At 52.7% G+C, this 18764-nt stretch overlaps 1 protein-coding gene across 4 annotated transcripts in view; it reads right to left on the bottom strand.

Moving 5' to 3' along the window:
- Positions 1–6158: 6158 nt before the first annotated feature.
- The window catches only part of LOC146051509 (dihydropyrimidinase-related protein 5-like), a 115251-nt gene continuing 102645 nt past the window's right edge, over positions 6159–18764 (bottom strand). The window contains exons 12-14 of one of the 4 annotated variants that reach the window (XR_014466842.1): positions 14770–14938; positions 6545–13915; positions 6159–6441 (exon numbers count right to left, since the gene is read on the bottom strand). Coding sequence is in view for 1 of the 4 variants with exons in the window: in XM_083167896.1 (XP_083024022.1) it covers positions 13830–13915; positions 14770–14938 (255 nt within the window). In the remaining 3 variants the exon portion in view is untranslated. Of the gene's footprint in view, positions 13916–14769; positions 14939–18764 lie in introns of all 4 variants that reach the window. The other 3 variants (XR_014466840.1, XR_014466841.1, XM_083167896.1) reach the window with 3 other exon arrangements.

The following is an 18764-nucleotide window of genomic DNA, read 5'->3' as shown; positions in this document are numbered from 1 at the left end:
AGAGGGGACATGATAGAAACTGTCACATATATCAGGGTTATAACAAGATACAGGTGGGAGACATTAGTCACAGGAAGAGGAGCAGCAGAACACGAGGACATGCACTGACACTAGGGGGAGGAAGGTACAGGTGGGAGACATTCTTCACAGGTAGAGGAGCAGCAGAACACGAGGACATGCACTGACACTAGGGGGAGGAAGGTACAGGTGGGAGACATTCTTCACAGGTAGAGGAGCAGCAGAACACGAGGACATGCACTGACACTAGGGGGAGGAAGGTACAGGTGGGAGACATTCTTCACAGGAAGAGGAGCAGCAGAACACGAGGACATGCACTAACACTAGAGGGAGGAAGGTACAGGTGGGAGACATTTGTCACAGGAAGAGGAGAAGCAGAACACGAGGACATGCACTGACACTAGGGGGAGGAAGGTACAGGTGGGAGACATTCTTCACAGGAAGAGGAGAAGCAGAACACAGGACATGCAGTGACACTAGGGGGAGGAAGGTACAGGTGGGAGACATTCTTAACAGGAAGAGGAGCAGCAGAACACGGGGACATGCACTGACACTAGAGGGAGGAAGGTACAGGTGGGAGACATTAGTCACAGGAAGAGGAGCAGCAGAACACAAGGACATGCACTGACACTAGGAGGAGGAAGGTACAGGTGGGAGACATTCTTCACAGGAAGAGGAGCAGCAGAACACGAGGACATGCAGTGACACTAGGGGGAGGAAGGTACAGGTGGGAGACATTAGACACAGGAAGAGGAGCAGCAGAACACGAGGACATGCACTGACACTAGGGGGAGGAAGGTACAGGTGGGAGACATTCTTCACAGGAAGAGGAGCAACAGAACACGAGGACATGCACTGACACTAGGGGGAGGAAGGTACAGGTGGGAGACATTAGTCACAGGAAGAGGAGCAGCAGAACACGAGGACATGCACTGACACTAGGGGGAGGAAGGTACCGGTGGGAGACATTCTTCACAGGAAGAGGAGCAACAGAACACGAGGACATGCACTGAAACTAGAGGGAGGAAGGTACAGGTGGGAGACATTAGTCACAGGAAGAGGAGCAGCAGAACACGAGGACATGCACTGACACTAGAGGGAGGAAGGTACAGGTGGGAGACATTCTTAACAGGAAGTGGAGCAACAGAACACGGGGACATGCACTGACACTAGAGGAAGGAAGGTACAGGTGGAAGACATTCTTCACAGGAAGAGGAGCAGCAGAACACGAGGACATGCACTGACACTAGAGGGAGGAAGGTACAGGTGGGAGACATTAGTCACAGTAAGAGGAGCAGCAGAACACGGGGACATGCACTGACACTAGAGGAAGGAAGGTACAGGTGGGAGACATTAGTCACAGGAAGAGGAGCAGCAGAACACAAGGACATGCACTGACACTAGGGGGATGAAGGTACAGGTGGGAGACATTCTTCACAGGAAGAGGAGCAGCAGAACACGAGGACATGCACTGACACTAGGGGGAGGAAGGTACAGGTGAGAGACATTAGTCACAGGAAGAGGAGCATCAGAACACGAGGACATGCACTGACACTAGGGGGAGGAAGGTACAGGTGGGAGACATTAGTCACAGGAAGAGGAGCAGCAGAACACAAGGACACGCACTGACACTAGGGGGAGGAAGGTACAGGTGGGAGACATTCCTTACAGGAAGAGGAGCAAAAGAACACGAGGACATGCACTGACACTAGGGGGAGGAAGGTACAGGTGGGAGACATTAGTCACAGGAAGAGCAGCAGAACACGAGGACATGCACTGACACTAGGGGGAGGAAGGTACAGGTGGGAGACATTAGTCACAGGAAGAGGAGCAGCAGAACACGAAGACATGCACTGACACTTGGGGGAGGAAGGTACAGGTGGGAGACATTAGTCACAAGAAGAGGAGCAGCAGAACACGAGGACATGCACTGACACTAGGGGGAGGAAGGTGCAGGTGGGAAACATTCTTCACAGGAAGAGGAGCAGCAGAACACGGGGACATGCACTGACACTAGAGGGAGGAAGGTACAGGAGGGAGACATTCTTCACAGGAAGAGGAGCAGCAGAACACGAGGACATGCACTGACACTAGGGGGAGGAAGGTACATGTTGGAGACATTCTTAACAGGAAGAGGAGCAACAGAACACGGGGACATGCACTGACACAAGAGGGAGGAAGGTACAGGTGGGAGACACTCTTAACAGGAAGAGGAGCAGCAGAACACGAGGACATGCACTGACACTAGAGGGAGGAAGGTACAGGTGGGAGACATTAGTCACAGGAAGAGGAGCAGCAGAACACGAGGACATGCACTGACACTAGGGGGAGGAAGGTACAGGTGGGAGACATTCTTCACAGGAAGAGGAGCAGCAGAACACGAGGACATGCACTGACACTAGGGGGAGGAAGGTACAGGTGGGAGACATTAGTCACAGGAAGCGGAGCAGCAGAACACGAGGACATGCACTGACACTAGGGGGAGGAAGGTACAGGTGGGAGACATTAGTCACAGGAAGAGGAGCAGCAGAACACGAGGACACGCACTGACACTAGAGGGAGGAAGGTACAGGTGGGAGACATTCTTCACAGGAAGAGGAGCAGCAGAACACGAGGACATGCACTGACACTAGGGGGAGGAAGGTACAGGTGGGAGACATTCTTCACAGGAAGAGGAGCAGCAGAACACGAGGACATGCACTGACACTAGGGGGAGGAAGGTACAGGTGGGAGACATTCTTCACAGGAAGAGGAGCAGCAGAACACGAGGACATGCACTGACACTAGGGGGAGGAAGGTACAGGTGGGAGACATTCTTCACAGGAAGAGGAGCAGCAGAACACGAGGACATGCACTGACACTAGAGGGAGGAAGATTCAGGGGAAAATCTGAGGAAGAATTACTTCACAGAAAGAGTAGTAGATAAGTGGAATAGCCTCCCATCAGAGGTGGTAGAGGCTAAGACAGTAGTACAATGTAAACATGCTTGGGATAGGCATATTGGTATCCTTACAAAGAAATAAGGATCAGATATGGTTTAAAAACATGTTTAAAAACAGGAGCAGACTAGATGGGCCAAGTGGTTCTTATCTGCCACCACATTCTATATTTCTATATGTACTGTGCATATTCTGGAGCCCTGATGGCGTATTCTGGAGCCCTGAGAGCGTATTCTGGAACCCTCAGGGCGTATTCTGGAACCCCCAGGGCGTATTCGGGAACCCCCAGGGCGTATTCGGGAACCCCCAGGGCGTATTCGGGAACCCTCAGGGCGTATTCTGGAACCCTGGGGGCGTATTCTGGAACCCTGGGGGCGTATTCTGGAGCCTTGGGGGCGTATTTACCAACCTGTGGGCTTAAAAACGCAGAGATTCTAGCTAATATCTTCTAGAACACGGATGGGGGAACCTTCTGCCCTCCAGCTGTTGTTGAACTACATATCCCAGCATGCCCTGCAACAGTTTTAGTATGGCCAAATAAAAAAGCTGTAGAAGGGCATGTTGGGATGTGTAGTTCCACAACAGCTGGAGGGCCAAAGGTTCCCCATCTATGATAAATGATACAGGAAGTAGAATCTGGTTGCTATGGGTAACATCTCCACATCTATAAATCTGCACTTTAGTAACGTTATGGGACATAGGGTCGAAAGAACTTAGGTCGACACATGGAATTGGTCGACATGGTCATTAGGTCGACATGAGTTTTTCATGATTTTTCCCACTTGGATAGTAAAGTATGAAAAACCGATGTCGACCTTTTCCATATGGACCTATTGACCATGTCATCCTATAGTGGTCGACGTGATGCTTGTAGACGCAGTGACCACATTCCTTAGTGAATATAGCCCCTAGCCGTGTACATAGCCGGAGGCTCAGTGCGATACGGTCACTAGGTCGACATGCATTGGGTTAAACTCCGAAGGACGACATGCATCAGGGTCTACACAATTGAAGTCTGACATTAGGTCGACACATTACCCTTCTGCCCCATGGAAGGTTTCTGTCCTCCCTGAGCTGGCCTTAGGACATGGGCTAGGTCGATAGTCGACATGGTGTTTTTCACTTTTCTTTGAGCCAACATGTGCCGACATCCGGTATTTCATCCCTTACCATCCACTAGGGCGTGGCGGGAGAATAAAATAGCGCCGTGCCTGAAGCATGGCGAGCGCAGCGAGATGCGAGGGGACGCAGTGCACTTCTGTAGTGTTCATGTGGACTGATGCACATGTCGACCTTTCATCTTTTAACCCTTTCTTCTATGTCTATTCGGATTGTATACAATGATATCATACTCTCCATTATATCCCATTCCATTAGATCCACAATGCTTCTCTCCTATACCCCTTTACACCAGCCCTACATGGGAGAACACAAAATCCCAGGATAGCAGGTGGTGTAAAAGTTCTGACCTGGGTCCTGAGCCCTTGGCTTTCAACCTGGCATGCACTCAGGGTGCAACACGAGTTCACATGGACCACTCCCCCCTAACACAGCACCATGCCCGATCGCATCACAGAAGAATGCCATCAAGCTATGATTGACAGGGGTGGGGGTGAGGCGATGCTGTTTTGGAGGAGTGGTCCGGACAATGTAGGCATGACCCCAACATTATCAGGGCAGCTGCGTGATGTCACTGCGAATGAAAAGATCGGGGCGGTGCGCCTGCCGTCAGAGCCAGGCCGCGCAGACATAGATAGTCCCAGGCAAAGACGAGGGGTCAGTGGCAGATGGCGTAGGGGGCCTCGGCGCATAAATAGAAGGGGGAGGGATCCTGATCCCTGTGGTTTCTGAGATTCCAGCCAATGTGATCGCAGATATATTACAATTACTGCACAGGGGGCACCTTCGGCCCCCAGAATGCCAGAGGCAGCAGCTGCAGCCCCAAATACTGTGAGATTGAGAAACGAGTGGTCACATGGCTTCTATGTATGACTGCGGGTCACACAAAAACAAAGAATAACACGGTATCAGTATGTCCGACACACGGCTGAGGCATCCAAGTAACATACGAGACGTTTCAAGTTGTAACATTTTAATGAAAATTTGCACCAGAATCCACTATATCTCCCACTGCTGGCAAGCTGCGGGCAGTAATGCATTGGGGTTTATGAGCTGGCAACGCTTGGGGGTACAGGTCAGAGGACAACAGAAGCAAGAAGGGGGCCGTGTTGTGGAGATTAGTGCAAATGAAGTTTTAGCACCGTTACGCTGTCAGGGAGAAGCGCCACAGCTTTCACAGCAGAGTGTAAAGGAACGCAGTCTGTGAGATACCGCCTGTCTCTCCCATTACACAACGGACTGTCCAGCAATAAATAATACAACTTAGAACTGTACAGCAGGAGAAATCCAGCCGAGTACAACATGTACAACACACCACAACTAGACACACACAATAAGGTCCCCGGCACAGCCAATCACAGTGACAGTACACAGCAGTGCCAATATTATACACTAGCAGACTCAGGCAACGTGTGGTTCTACAGCTGTAGCGGAGCTCCAAGTGCAAGCAGGATTGCCACCAACACCGCCACCTGTTGGATATGTTTGCCTTCATTTTCTACCCAAAATACCACACCTGCTACAAGAGGTTTTAGACTCCCGCTGACTTCTGTCCCCCCTACTGCAATCATTGATCTAGGTAGAGTGCGTGAGAATCCTTCCATCATGAATCTCAACTGATTATACACACACATATGTAATCAGAAATGATGATGCAACTTTCCTTAGAGAACCCTTCCGATACATATGTAGTCATTATATAACTGTAGCTTTCCCTAGAGAATCCTTCCCCTACATATGTAATCATTCATGTAGGTATCTGTCATAAGATAACCCTTCCACATATGCCATTGTTGATGTAGATAATACAGGTCGGGTATCCCGTATCCGGGCATCCCGTATCCGAATTATTCCAAAAACCGTGTTTTTTTGGAATAATTCAATTTTTTTTTTTTTTTCCCCTAACCCTCTTTTAATACTTACCAAGTCCTCCGGCGTCCACAGTAGGCCTTCAGCATCCTCTCCGGCGTCTCCAGCGGTCCCAGGAGTGCTTTGCGCGAGTGTGCGCGAGCGCCGGTGACGTCACCGGCGCGCCTGGGAACTTGCGCAAAGCACTCCTGGGACCGCTGGAGACGCCGGAGACGGTGCTGGTGGCCTGCTGTGGACGCCGGAGGACTCCCTGGACGCCGTGGGACCATCGGGGACCCACCAGGGGCAGGTAAGTATGACCAAAAAAAAATGTATTCCAAAAACCGGAATATTCCCTTATCCGGAATGCTCGTGGTCCCTAGCATTTCGGATAAGGGATACTCAACCTGTATAGACCTTTACTCAAAGAATCCTTCCCATACATGTAATCATTACGTAAATACACCTTTCCCTGGAGAATCCTTCCCATACATATGTAATCATTACGTAAATACACCTTTCCTTAGAGAATCCTTCCCATACATATGCAGTCATTATGTAAATATAGCTTTCCCTAGAGAACCCATCCCCTACCTATGTAATCATTCAAGTAAATACACCTTTCCCTGGAGAATCCTTCCCATACATATGTAATCATTACGTAAACACACCTTTCCCTGGAGAATCCTTCCCATACATATGTAATCATAACGTAAATACACCTTTCCTTAGAGAATCCTTCCTATACATATGTAGTCATTAAGTAAATACACCTTGCTTTAGAGAATCCTTCCCATACATATGTAATCATTACGTAAATACACCTTTCCCTGGAGAATCCTTCCCATACATATGTAATCATTACGTAAATACACCTTTCCTTAGAGAATCCTTCCTATACATATGTAGTCATTACGTAAATACACCTTGCTTTAGAGAATCCTTCCCATACATATGTAATCATTACGTAAATACACCTTTCCCTGGAGAATCCTTCCCATACATATGTAATCATTACGTAAACACACCTTTCCCTGGAGAATCCTTCCCATACATATGTAATCATTACGTAAATACACCTTTCCTTAGAGAATCCTTCTCATACATATATAGTCATTACGTAAATACACCTTTCTTTAGAGAATCCTTCCCATACATATGTAATCATTACGTAAATACACCTTTCCCTGGAGAATCCTTCCCATACATATGTAATCATTACGTAAACACACCTTTCCCTGGAGAATCCTTCCCATACATATGTAATCATTACGTAAATACACCTTTCTTTAGAGAATCCTTCTCATACATATATAGTCATTACGTAAATACACCTTTCTTTAGAGAATCCTTCCCATACATATGTAATCATTACGAAATACACCTTTCCCTGGAGAATCATTACATAAATACACCTTTCCCTAGAGAATCCTTCCCATACATATGTAATCATTACGTAAACACACCTTTCCTTAGAGAATCCTTCCCATACATATGTAGTCATTACGTAAATACACCTTTCCCTAGATAATCCTTCCCATACATATGTAATCATTACGTAAATACACCTTTCCCTGGAAAATCCTTCCCATACATATGTAATCATAATGCAAACACACCTTTCCTTAGAAAATCCTTCCCATTCATATATTGCTATTTACATGCACCTTCCCTTACAGATGTATTCATTAATGTAAATACATATTTCCCTAAATAATCCTTTCTAACATTGCAATCTTTAGCCAGACTTTTCCCTAGAGAATCCTCCCCTTACATTGCAATCATTAGACAGATAGGCCTTTCCCTAGAGAATCCTTCCCTTACATTGCAATCATTAGACAGATAGGCCTTTCCCTAGAGAATCCTTCCCTTCTTACATAATCACTGATGTACTGTAGTACCCAGGTGCCCTTTGGCACGACCTACGTACAGGTTTGCCACCTATATGTAAGGAACAACCTCTGGGCATCCTGGGCCCTATTCAATATATTGTGTAACCCGTGTATGGGATTTTTCAAGTATTTTGGATTTATAAATGTCCCTGGTGTGTGCTAATTGTCCCCCAAACTCCGTAGTATGACACTTGTGGCACTGAATGCATACCTGATTCTATATTAACCCCCGATACATTAGGCGGGTCACCACTAATACCACCGCCCCCCCCCCCCCCCAACACCAAGCATAGCGGTCAGTCATGTTATTGCTCTCAGAATATATGTGAGATGCCCGTAATCAGTATGATGGGAAGACGGATGTTGCGGAGCACCTTAATAATGAGCGGGTAATTATATTACTGGAAACAATGCAGTGGGTATTCTTCCAGGCACAGTGTCATCGAGCTACTGCCAGCTGGGGGCATGTGGGCACCAAAGATGGCTGAACACCATTATAATGCCAGCTAGTGCCACCTTCTAGCTGGCATTATGAACACAACATGTATAAAAGCAGGGACAGCCCAGGAGGCAATCCTTGTACCTCGTTAGGACATCCTGTATGAACACTCGGTGTCCAGCACAGCTCTACAAACCTCCACCTGTGCTTGATGAGTCTGGCATTGGGAGTCGAGCTCAGGCAACCTCAGAGTACAGACCTTACCCATATAGGACAGTGTGAGACCCTGACGCTGGAGGTCGCCCCTCACAGGAATCCCCCAGAGAGCACTGGACTATCTATCACATGGTGGCCAAAGCACTCATCGGCCAAAGGTGAAGCTTCTTCTAGCCTGGGCCAATGATGAAGTGCTGATTCCAGGAAACTATCTGACAGTGTCATACTTGGGTGACTGGGACTTCTGGGACAGGTAGAACTGAGTGATGTTGTCGTTAGCAACCAATCACCTCAACATTTACTATTTTAGAAGCTTTAGTAAAGGTAAAGGAGAGATATGGAGGCCCCGGTCTTATTAGATTTATCTGCTCGCTCACAGATGTCCGTCCTACCTGCCCTCATTCTACCGCTGCTGCGCTGACAACCGAGGAACCTTCCGCAATCATCCCCAGCTTGTCCAATCAACTTGTGAGGTGTCATGGTCATTATGGGGATGATTCTGGATCACTCGCAGTAATAATCAGACCCTGTCCTGATGGTCGGACGGGGGTCGCCCATGGGGGCGGACGGGGGTCGTCCATGGGGGCGGACGGGGGGCCAGACCATTTCTTCTGCTAGCGGCTCATGCGAGGGGGTGTGTTCTCTTTACATATACCTTTGCATGTTTCCGAGGGGATTCTGCACTGGGGGGGGGGGTCAAGTATTCGGCAGGGACATTACCCTGGGAGGACAGGACATGTGGGGACGGGGACATTACCCTGGGGGCAGGACATGTGGGGACGGGGACATTACCCTGGGGGGCAGGACACGTGGGGACGGGGACACTACCCTGGGGGCAGGACACGTGGGGACGGGGACACTACCCTGGGGGCAGGACACGTGGGGACGGGGCATTACCCTGGGGGCAGGACATGTGGGGACGGGGACACTACCCTGGGGGCAGGACATGTGGGGACGGGGACACTACCCTGGGGGCAGGACATGTGGGGACGGGGACATTACCCTCGGGGCAGGACATGTGGGGACGGGGCATTACCCTGGGGGGCAGGACATGTGGGGACGGGGACACTACCCTGGGGGGCAGGACATGTGGTGACGGGGACACTACCCTGGGGGGCAGGACATGTGGGGACGGGGACACTACCCTGGGGGGCAGGACATGTGGGGACAGGGCATTACCCTGGGGGGCAGGACATGTGGGGACGGGGACACTACCCTGGGGGGCAGGACATGTGGGGACAGGGCATTACCCTGGGGGGCAGGACATGTGGGGACGGGGACATTACCCTGGGGGGCAGGACATGTGGGGACGGGGACATTACCCTGGGAGGACAGGACATGTGGGGACGGGGACATTACCCTGGGGGCAGGACATGTGGGGACGGGGACATTACCCTGGGGGGCAGGACATGTGGGGACGGGGACACTACCCTGGGGGGCAGGACATGTGGGGACGGGGACATTACCCTGGGGGGCAGGACATGTGCGGACGGGGACACTACCCTGGGGGGCAGGACATGTGGTGACGGGGACACTACCCTGGGGGGCAGGACACGTGGGGACGGGGCATTACCCTGGGGGCAGGACATGTGGGGACGGGGACATTACCCTGGGGGGCAGGACATGTGGTGACGGGGACACTACCCTGGGGGCAGGACATGTGCGGACGGGGCATTACCCTGGGGGGCAGGACATGTGGGGACGGGGACATTACCCTGGGGGGCAGGACATGTGGTGACGGGGACACTACCCTGGGGGGCCGGACATGTGGGGACGGAGACACTACCCTGGGGGCAGGACATGTGGGGACGGAGACACTACCCTGGGGGCAGGACATGTGGGGACGGAGACACTACCCTGGGGGCAGGACATGTGGGGACGGGGACACTACCCTGGGGGCAGGACATGTGGGGACGGGGACATTACCCTCGGGGCAGGACATGTGGGGACGGGGCATTACCCTGGGGGGCAGGACATGTGGGGACGGGGACACTACCCTGGGGGGCAGGACATGTGGTGACGGGGACACTACCCTGGGGGGCAGGACATGTGGGGACGGGGACACTACCCTGGGGGGCAGGACATGTGGGGACAGGGCATTACCCTGGGGGGCAGGACATGTGGGGACGGGGACACTACCCTGGGGGGCAGGACATGTGGGGACAGGGCATTACCCTGGGGGGCAGGACATGTGGGGACGGGGACATTACCCTGGGGGGCAGGACATGTGGGGACGGGGCATTACCCTGGGGGCAGGACATGTGGGGACGGGGACATTACCCTGGGGGGCAGGACATGTGGGGACAGGGCATTACCCTGGGGGACAGGACATGTGGGGACGGGGACACTACCCTGGGGGCAGGACATGTGGGGACGGGGCATTACCCTGGGGGCAGGACATGTGGGGACGGGGACATTACCCTGGGGGGCAGGACAAGTGGGGACGGGGACATTACCCTGGGGGCAGGACATGTGCGGACGGGGCATTACCCTGGAGGGCAGGACATGTGGGGACGGGGACACTACCCTGGGGGGCAGGACATGTGGGGACAGGGACATTACCCTGGGGGCAGGACATGTGGGGACGGGGCATTACCCTGGGGGGCAGGACATGTGGGGACGGGGACATTACCCTGGGGGGCAGGACATGTGGGGACGGGGACATTACCCTGGGGGGCAGGACATGTGGGGACGGGGCATTACCCTGGGGGCAGGACATGTGGGGACGGGGCATTACCCTGGGGGCAGGACATGTGGGGACGGGGACATTACCCTGGGGGGCCGGACATGTGGGGACGGGGACATTACCCTGGGGGGCAGGACATGTGGGGGCGGGGACATTACCCTGGGGGGCAGGACATGTGGGGACGGGGACATTACCCTGGGAGGACAGGACATGTGGGGACGGGGACATTACCCTGGGAGGACAGGACATGTGGGGACGGGGACATTACCCTGGGGGCAGGACATGTGGGGACGGGGACATTACCCTGGGGGGCAGGACATGTGGGGACGGGGACACTACCCTGGGGGGCAGGACATGTGGGGACGGGGACATTACCCTGGGGGGCAGGACACGTGGGGACGGGGCATTACCCTGGGGGCAGGACATGTGCGGACGGGGCATTACCCTGGGGGGCAGGACATGTGGGGACGGGGACATTACCCTGGGGGGCAGGACATGTGGTGACGGGGACACTACCCTGGGGGGCAGGACATGTGGGGACGGGGACACTACCCTGGAGGGCAGGACATGTGGTGACGGGGACACTACCCTGGGGGGCAGGACATGTGGGGACGGGGACACTACCCTGGGGGGCAGGACATGTGGGGACAGGGCATTACCCTGGGGGGGCAGGACATGTGGGGACGGGGACACTACCCTGGGGGGCAGGACATGTGGGGACAGGGCATTACCCTGGGGGGCAGGACATGTGGGGACGGGGACATTACCCTGGGGGGCAGGACATGTGGGGACGGGGACACTACCCTGGGGGCAGGACATGTGGGGACGGGGCATTACCCTGGGGGCAGGACATGTGGGGACGGGGACATTACCCTGGGGGGCAGGACAAGTGGGGACGGGGACATTACCCTGGGGGCAGGACATGTGCGGACGGGGCATTACCCTGGAGGGCAGGACATGTGGGGACGGGGACACTACCCTGGGGGGCAGGACATGTGGGGACAGGGACATTACCCTGGGGGCAGGACATGTGTGGACGGGGCATTACCCTGGGGGGCAGGACATGTGGGGACGGGGACATTACCCTGGGGGGCAGGACATGTGGGGACGGGGACATTACCCTGGGGGGCAGGACATGTGGGGACGGGGCATTACCCTGGGGGCAGGACATGTGGGGACGGGGCATTACCCTGGGGGCAGGACATGTGGGGACGGGGACATTACCCTGGGGGGCCGGACATGTGGGGACGGCGCATTACCCTGGGGGGCAGGACATGTGGGGGCGGGGACATTACCCTGGGGGGCAGGACATGTGGGGACGGGACATTACCCTGGGGGGCAGGACATGTGGGGACGGGGACACTACCCTGGGGGCAGGACATGTGGGGACGGGGACATTACCCTTGGGGCAGGACATGTGGGGACGGGGACATTACCCTCGGGCAGGACATGTGGGGACGGGGTCATTACCCTGGGGGCAGGACATGTGGGGACGGGGACATTACCCTGGTGGGCAGGACATGTGGGGACGGGGACACTACCCTGGGGCAGGACATGTGGGAACAGGGACACTACCCTCCCTGGGGGAGAGGACATGTGGGGACGGTGACATTACCCTGGGGGCCGGACATGTGGGGACGGGGACATTACCCTGGGGGCAGGACATGTGGGGACAGGGACATTACCCTGGTGGGCAGGACATGTGGGAACAGGGACACTACCCTGGGGGAGAAGACATGTGGGGACGGGAACACAACTCTGGGGGGCTGGGCATGTGGGGACGGAGCTACTTCTCTCTGTTATCAGGTAGCCATCTTTCGGCTGCCCATGATCCTGAGGATTACTGCAGTAGCATACTATAACATGTAGTCATTGCTACATGGACAAGTCCTGGCACAGCAATACTGCTTAGGATGCTGTAAAGAGCAGGAATACAGACCAGACTGTGGAGGATTCACGTTTCAACCAGGCAGAGGTTTGCTGGGTGGAACATTCTCCCCCTTTTCACCCCCTTAAGAGTTGAATTTTGAAAAATCCCTGCTTAGTGGGTAGCTGCAAATAACTGTCATAGTTTCCAGACCGCCCAGCAGGTCACATGTTCCAGGTCACCGAGCAGCTGTACAGGGAGAGGTCACAACCTTCACATTTTCCAGAGCACAATGGTGAAGCATTGTAAATGGCAGACGGACGTTTTGCCACAAATCTACAGACCAAGAGCTTTAATTTGGTATATGATCATAGAGATATGTAGTCCATGAAGGTGTTCAGAACAAGGGGGACTATACTACCAGTGACACCGGTATTTCCATGGCACATGAGACACCTGCTGGCCAATCAGATCACAGCGACATCCACACCCGCACACGCGCAGCACAGCACAGAACACATATCACTAAGATAAATAAGGGAAGGAGACGTAAGAGGGAAGGCGTTTCGGACAGATCTGTTCCAGTTTTTGGTGGAGGAGATGATACATTGGTTCCCCCGGCCGCAGGAACTGCAGTCTTGTGTTGGTCAATGGGAGGACAGAAGTGGAGTCATAGTGGATCCCCTCTCTCTTGACATATTACAGGTGAGGTTACATGACGAGTGTGACGGTGGGCAGTAGTGCTGATCTCCTGCAGGAGAGGGGCGTTGTGGCCCAGGAATGGGTGGGTGTAAATCAGTGCCCATTACCAGATCCCGCTGGATCTTCCTCCGGGAGGGGCGAGGATTCTGGCCGAGGCTCGTTTCGGGACGTGATCATCAATCTGTGCACCTGCGGGAGGGAAGGAGAGTGACAATGAGATGGGCTCTGTGACCTTCACCTGGACGTCGTCTGATACACTACTTGGGAACTGGACAATCTCTGGGGACCTGCCTAAATTCATCAGGAGTTCATGCATTGTTAATGGGGAAGCTGGGCCACCTAGTGGCTGTCTGGCATGGTGCGGGAGACCTGTTTCCGTTAAAGCGCTAGGCAAATCAATATACCAACAATCTCATAAATAGGAAATCGCCACCGAGACCCTCAGCAGTGGCAGCAAGGTGCAAATAATACCCAGATCAAACAGGGACAGCCATTTCCTCAACCAACGAGGTCTATGTACCTTGGAGAGAGATAAAGTACAGACCTAACCATCTTCCATATTTGAAACACAACCTGTAACATGACAGTTAGGAGCTGATTGGCTGCTACTTTATATTGGTCTGCTTTACGTCTCTCCAAGGCTTAATACATAGGTCTCGATTCAGACCCGATCAATGGGCTGCAAATGTGCGATTATCGAATGACCGGGCATGCGCACGGTACACAGTACGCCTGCACGGGCCGTCCTTGTGATCACAGCCAGCAATGGCTAGCCATTTACAAGGTGAGGGACAGGTCCCGGGCGTTCAGGAGCGGAAAGCTGGCATTTTCTGAGTCTGAATCAGGCCCATGGACCCCGTTGCATGCTGGAACTTTATTCCAGTTCCACTCTCTTTAAATGTATGACTAAAGGAAATGTCACTGCCAGGAGCACAACGGACCCGGCAATCTCAGCCAAGCACCGGGCAGTATGTGATGGCAAAGTGGCGGAGGGGGCAACAAGTAGACACCCAGGGGAAGCCATCTCCACCGCCCCCACTTACCAGATAAGCTGAAGCCGGACTCGTGGAGGTCCCGCATGCCGCCATGACGAGTTGATGGTCGTGTTGGAGTGTCTGCTGATGGGCTTCCTGTTTCCTTCTTCCCAGAATGCACCACAACTGCCACGTCTCCCTGGTATGGAGTACGGTCTACAGATTTTAGGCTTAATGTCTAGATACAAAGCAGAGGGAGAAAAATACACATTGTATAAGTCTGTATGTGCCCAGACACTAAAAAAAAAAAAAAAAACCAATGAGAGCTGATAACCGGCGCTCAGATCAGCTCACACTACAATAACCCGGGAATCTTAGAGGAGAGCCGATAACAGACGCTCAGATCCGCTCACACTACAATAACCCGGGAATCTCACAGGAGAGCAGATAACAGGCGCTCAGATCAGCTCACACTACAATAACCCGGCAATATCACAGGAGAGCCGATAACAGGCGTTCAGATCAGCTCACACTACAATAACCCGGGAATCTCACAGGAGAGCCGATAACAGACGTTCAGATCAGCTCACACTACAATAACCCGGGAATATCACAGAAGAGCCGATAACAGGCGTTCAGATCAGCTCAAACTACAATAACCCGGGAATCTCACAGGAGAGCCGATAACAGGCGCTCAGATCCGCTCACACTACAATAAGCCGGGAATCTCACAGCAGAGCCGATAACAGGTGCGCAGATCCGCTCACACTACAATAACCTGGGAATCTCACAGGAGACCCGATAACAGGCGTTCAGATCAGCTCACACTACAATCATCCGGGAATCTCACAGGAGAGCCGATAACAGGCGTTCAGATCAGCTCACACTACAATAACCCGGGAATCTCACAGGAGAGCCGATGACAGGCGTTCAGATCAGCTCACACTACAATAACCCGGGAATCTCACAGGTGAGCCGATAACAGGTGCTCAGATCCACTCACACTACAATAATCCGGGAATCTCACAGCAGAGCCGATAACAGGTGCTCAGATCCGCTCACACTACAATAACCTGGGAATCTCACAGGAGACCCGATAACAGGCGTTCAGATCAGCTCACACTACAATAATCCGGGAATCTCACAGCAGAGCCGATAACAGGCGTTCAGATCAGCTCACACTACAATAACCCGGGAATCTCACAGGTGAGCCGATAACAGGCGCTCAGATCCGCTCACACTACAATAACCCGGGAATCTCACAGGAGAGCCGATAACAGGCGTTCAGATCAGCTCACACTACAATAATCCGGGAATCTCACAGCAGAGCCGATAACAGGTGCTCAGTCCGCTCACACTACAATAACCCGGGAATCTCACAGCAGAGCTGATAACCGGCGTTCAGATGTGCTCACACTACAATAACCCGGGAATCTCACAGGAGAGCCGATAACAGGCGCTCAGATCCGCTCACACTACAATAACCTGGGAATCTCACAGGAGACCCGATAACAGGCGCTCAGATCCGCTCACACTACAATAACCCGGGAATCTCACAGGTGAGCCAATAACAGGCGCTCAGATCCGCTCACACTACAATAATCCGGGAATCTTATAGGAGAGCCGATAACCGGCGTTCAGATCAGCTCACACTACAATAACCCGGCAATCTTACAGGAGAGCCGATAACAGGCGTTCAGATCAGCTCACACTACAATAACCCGGGAATCTCACAGGAGAGCCGATAACAGGCATTCAGATCAGCTCACACTACAATAACCCGGGAATCTCACAGGAGAGCCGATAACAGGCACTCAGATCCGCTCACACTACAATAACCCGGGAATCTCACAGGAGAGCCGATAACAGGTGCTCAGATCCGCTCACACTACAATAACCTGGAAATCTCACAGGAGACCCGATAACAGGCGTTCAGATCAGCTCACACTACAATAACCCAGGAATCTCACAGGAGAGCCGATAACAGGTGTTCAGATCAGCTCACACTACAATAATCCGGGAATCTCACAGGAGAGCCGATAACCGGCGTTCAGATCCGCTCACACTACAATAACCCGGGAATCTCACAGGAGACCTGATAACAGGCGTTCAGATCAGCTCACACTACAATAACCCGGGAATCTCACAGGAGAGCCGATAACAGGCGCTCAGATCCGCTCAAACTACAATAATCCGGGAATCTCACAGCAGAGCCGATAACAGGTGCTCAGATCCGTTCACACTAAAATAACCTGGGAATCTCACAGGAGACCCGATAACAGGCGTTCAGATCAGCTCACACTACAATAATCCGGGAATCTCACAGCAGAGCCGATAACAGGTGCTCAGTCCGCTCACACTACAATAACCCGGGAATCTCACAGCAGAGCTGATAACCGGCGTTCCGATGTGCTCACACTACAATAACCCGGGAATCTCACAGGAGAGCCGATAACAGGCGCTCAGATCCGCTCACACTACAATAACCTGGGAATCTCACAGGAGACCCGATAACAGGCGCTCAGATCCGCTCACACTACAATAACCCGGGAATCTCACAGGAGAGCCGATAACAGGTGTTCAGATCAGCTCACACTACAATAATCCGGGAATCTCACAGGAGAGCCGATAACCGGCGTTCAGATCAGCTCACACTACAATAACCCGGGAATCTCACAGGAGAGCCGATAACAGGCACTCAGAGCTGCTCACACTACAATAACCCGGGAATCTCACAGGAGAGCCGATAACAGGCGCTCAGATCAGCTCACACTACAATAACTCGGGAATCTCACAGGAGAGCCGATAACAGGCATTCAGATCAGCTCACACTACAATAACCCGGGAATCTCACAGGAGAGCCGATAACAGGCGCTCAGATCCGCTCACACTACAATAATCCGGGAATCTTAGAGGAGAGCCGATAACAGACGCTCAGATCCGCTCACACTACAATAACCCGGGAATCTCACAGGTAAGCTGACAACCTGCGTTCAGATCCGCTCACACTACAATAACCCGGGAATCTCACAGGGGAGCCGATAACAGGCGCTCAGATCAGCTCACACTACAATAACCCGGGAATCTCACAGGAGAGCCGATAACAGGTGTTCAGATCAGCTCACACTACAATAAACCGGGAATCTCACAGGAGAGACGATAACAGGTGTTCAGATCAGCTCACACTACAATAACCCAGGAACCTCACCAGGAGAGCCGATAACAGGCGCTCAAATCAGCTCACACTACAATAACCCGGGAATCTCAGAGGAGAGCCGATAACAGACGCTCAGATCCGCTCACACTACAATAACCCGGGAATCTCACAGGAAAGCTGACAACATGCGTTCAGATCCGCTCACACTACAATAACCCGGGAATCTCACAGGAGAGCAGATAACAGGCGCTCAGATCAGCTCACACTACAATAACCCGGCAATATCACAGGAGAGCCGATAACAGGCGTTCAGATCAGCTCACACTACAATAACCCGGGAATCTCACAGGAGAGCCGATAACAGACGTTCAGATCAGCTCACACTACAATAACCCGGGAATATCACAGAAGAGCCGATAACAGGCGTTCAGATCAGCTCAAACTACAATAACCCGGGAATCTCACAGGAGAGCCGATAACAGGCGCTCAGATCCGCTCACACTACAATAAGCCGGGAATCTCACAGCAGAGCCGATAACAGGTGCGCAGATCCGCTCACACTACAATAACCTGGGAATCTCACAGGAGACCCGATAACAGGCGTTCAGATCAGCTCACACTACAATCATCCGGGAATCTCACAGGAGAGCCGATAACAGGCGTTCAGATCAGCTCACACTACAATAACCCGGGAATCTCACAGGAGAGCCGATAACAGGCGTTCAGATCAGATCACACTACAATAACCCGGGAATCTCACAGGAGAGCCGATAACAGGCGTTCAGATCAGCTCACACTACAATAACCCGGGAATCTCACAGGAGAGCCGATAACAGGTGCTCAGATCCACTCACACTACAATAATCCGGGAATCTCACAGCAGAGCCGATAACAGGTGCTCAGATCA

Source organism: Crinia signifera, unplaced genomic scaffold, assembly GCF_055691185.1.
Source record: "Crinia signifera unplaced genomic scaffold, ASM5569118v1 HAP2_SCAFFOLD_103, whole genome shotgun sequence".
Classification (NCBI taxonomy): Eukaryota; Metazoa; Chordata; class Amphibia; order Anura; family Myobatrachidae; genus Crinia; species Crinia signifera.
This window is presented reverse-complemented; position numbering and strand designations above follow the sequence as displayed.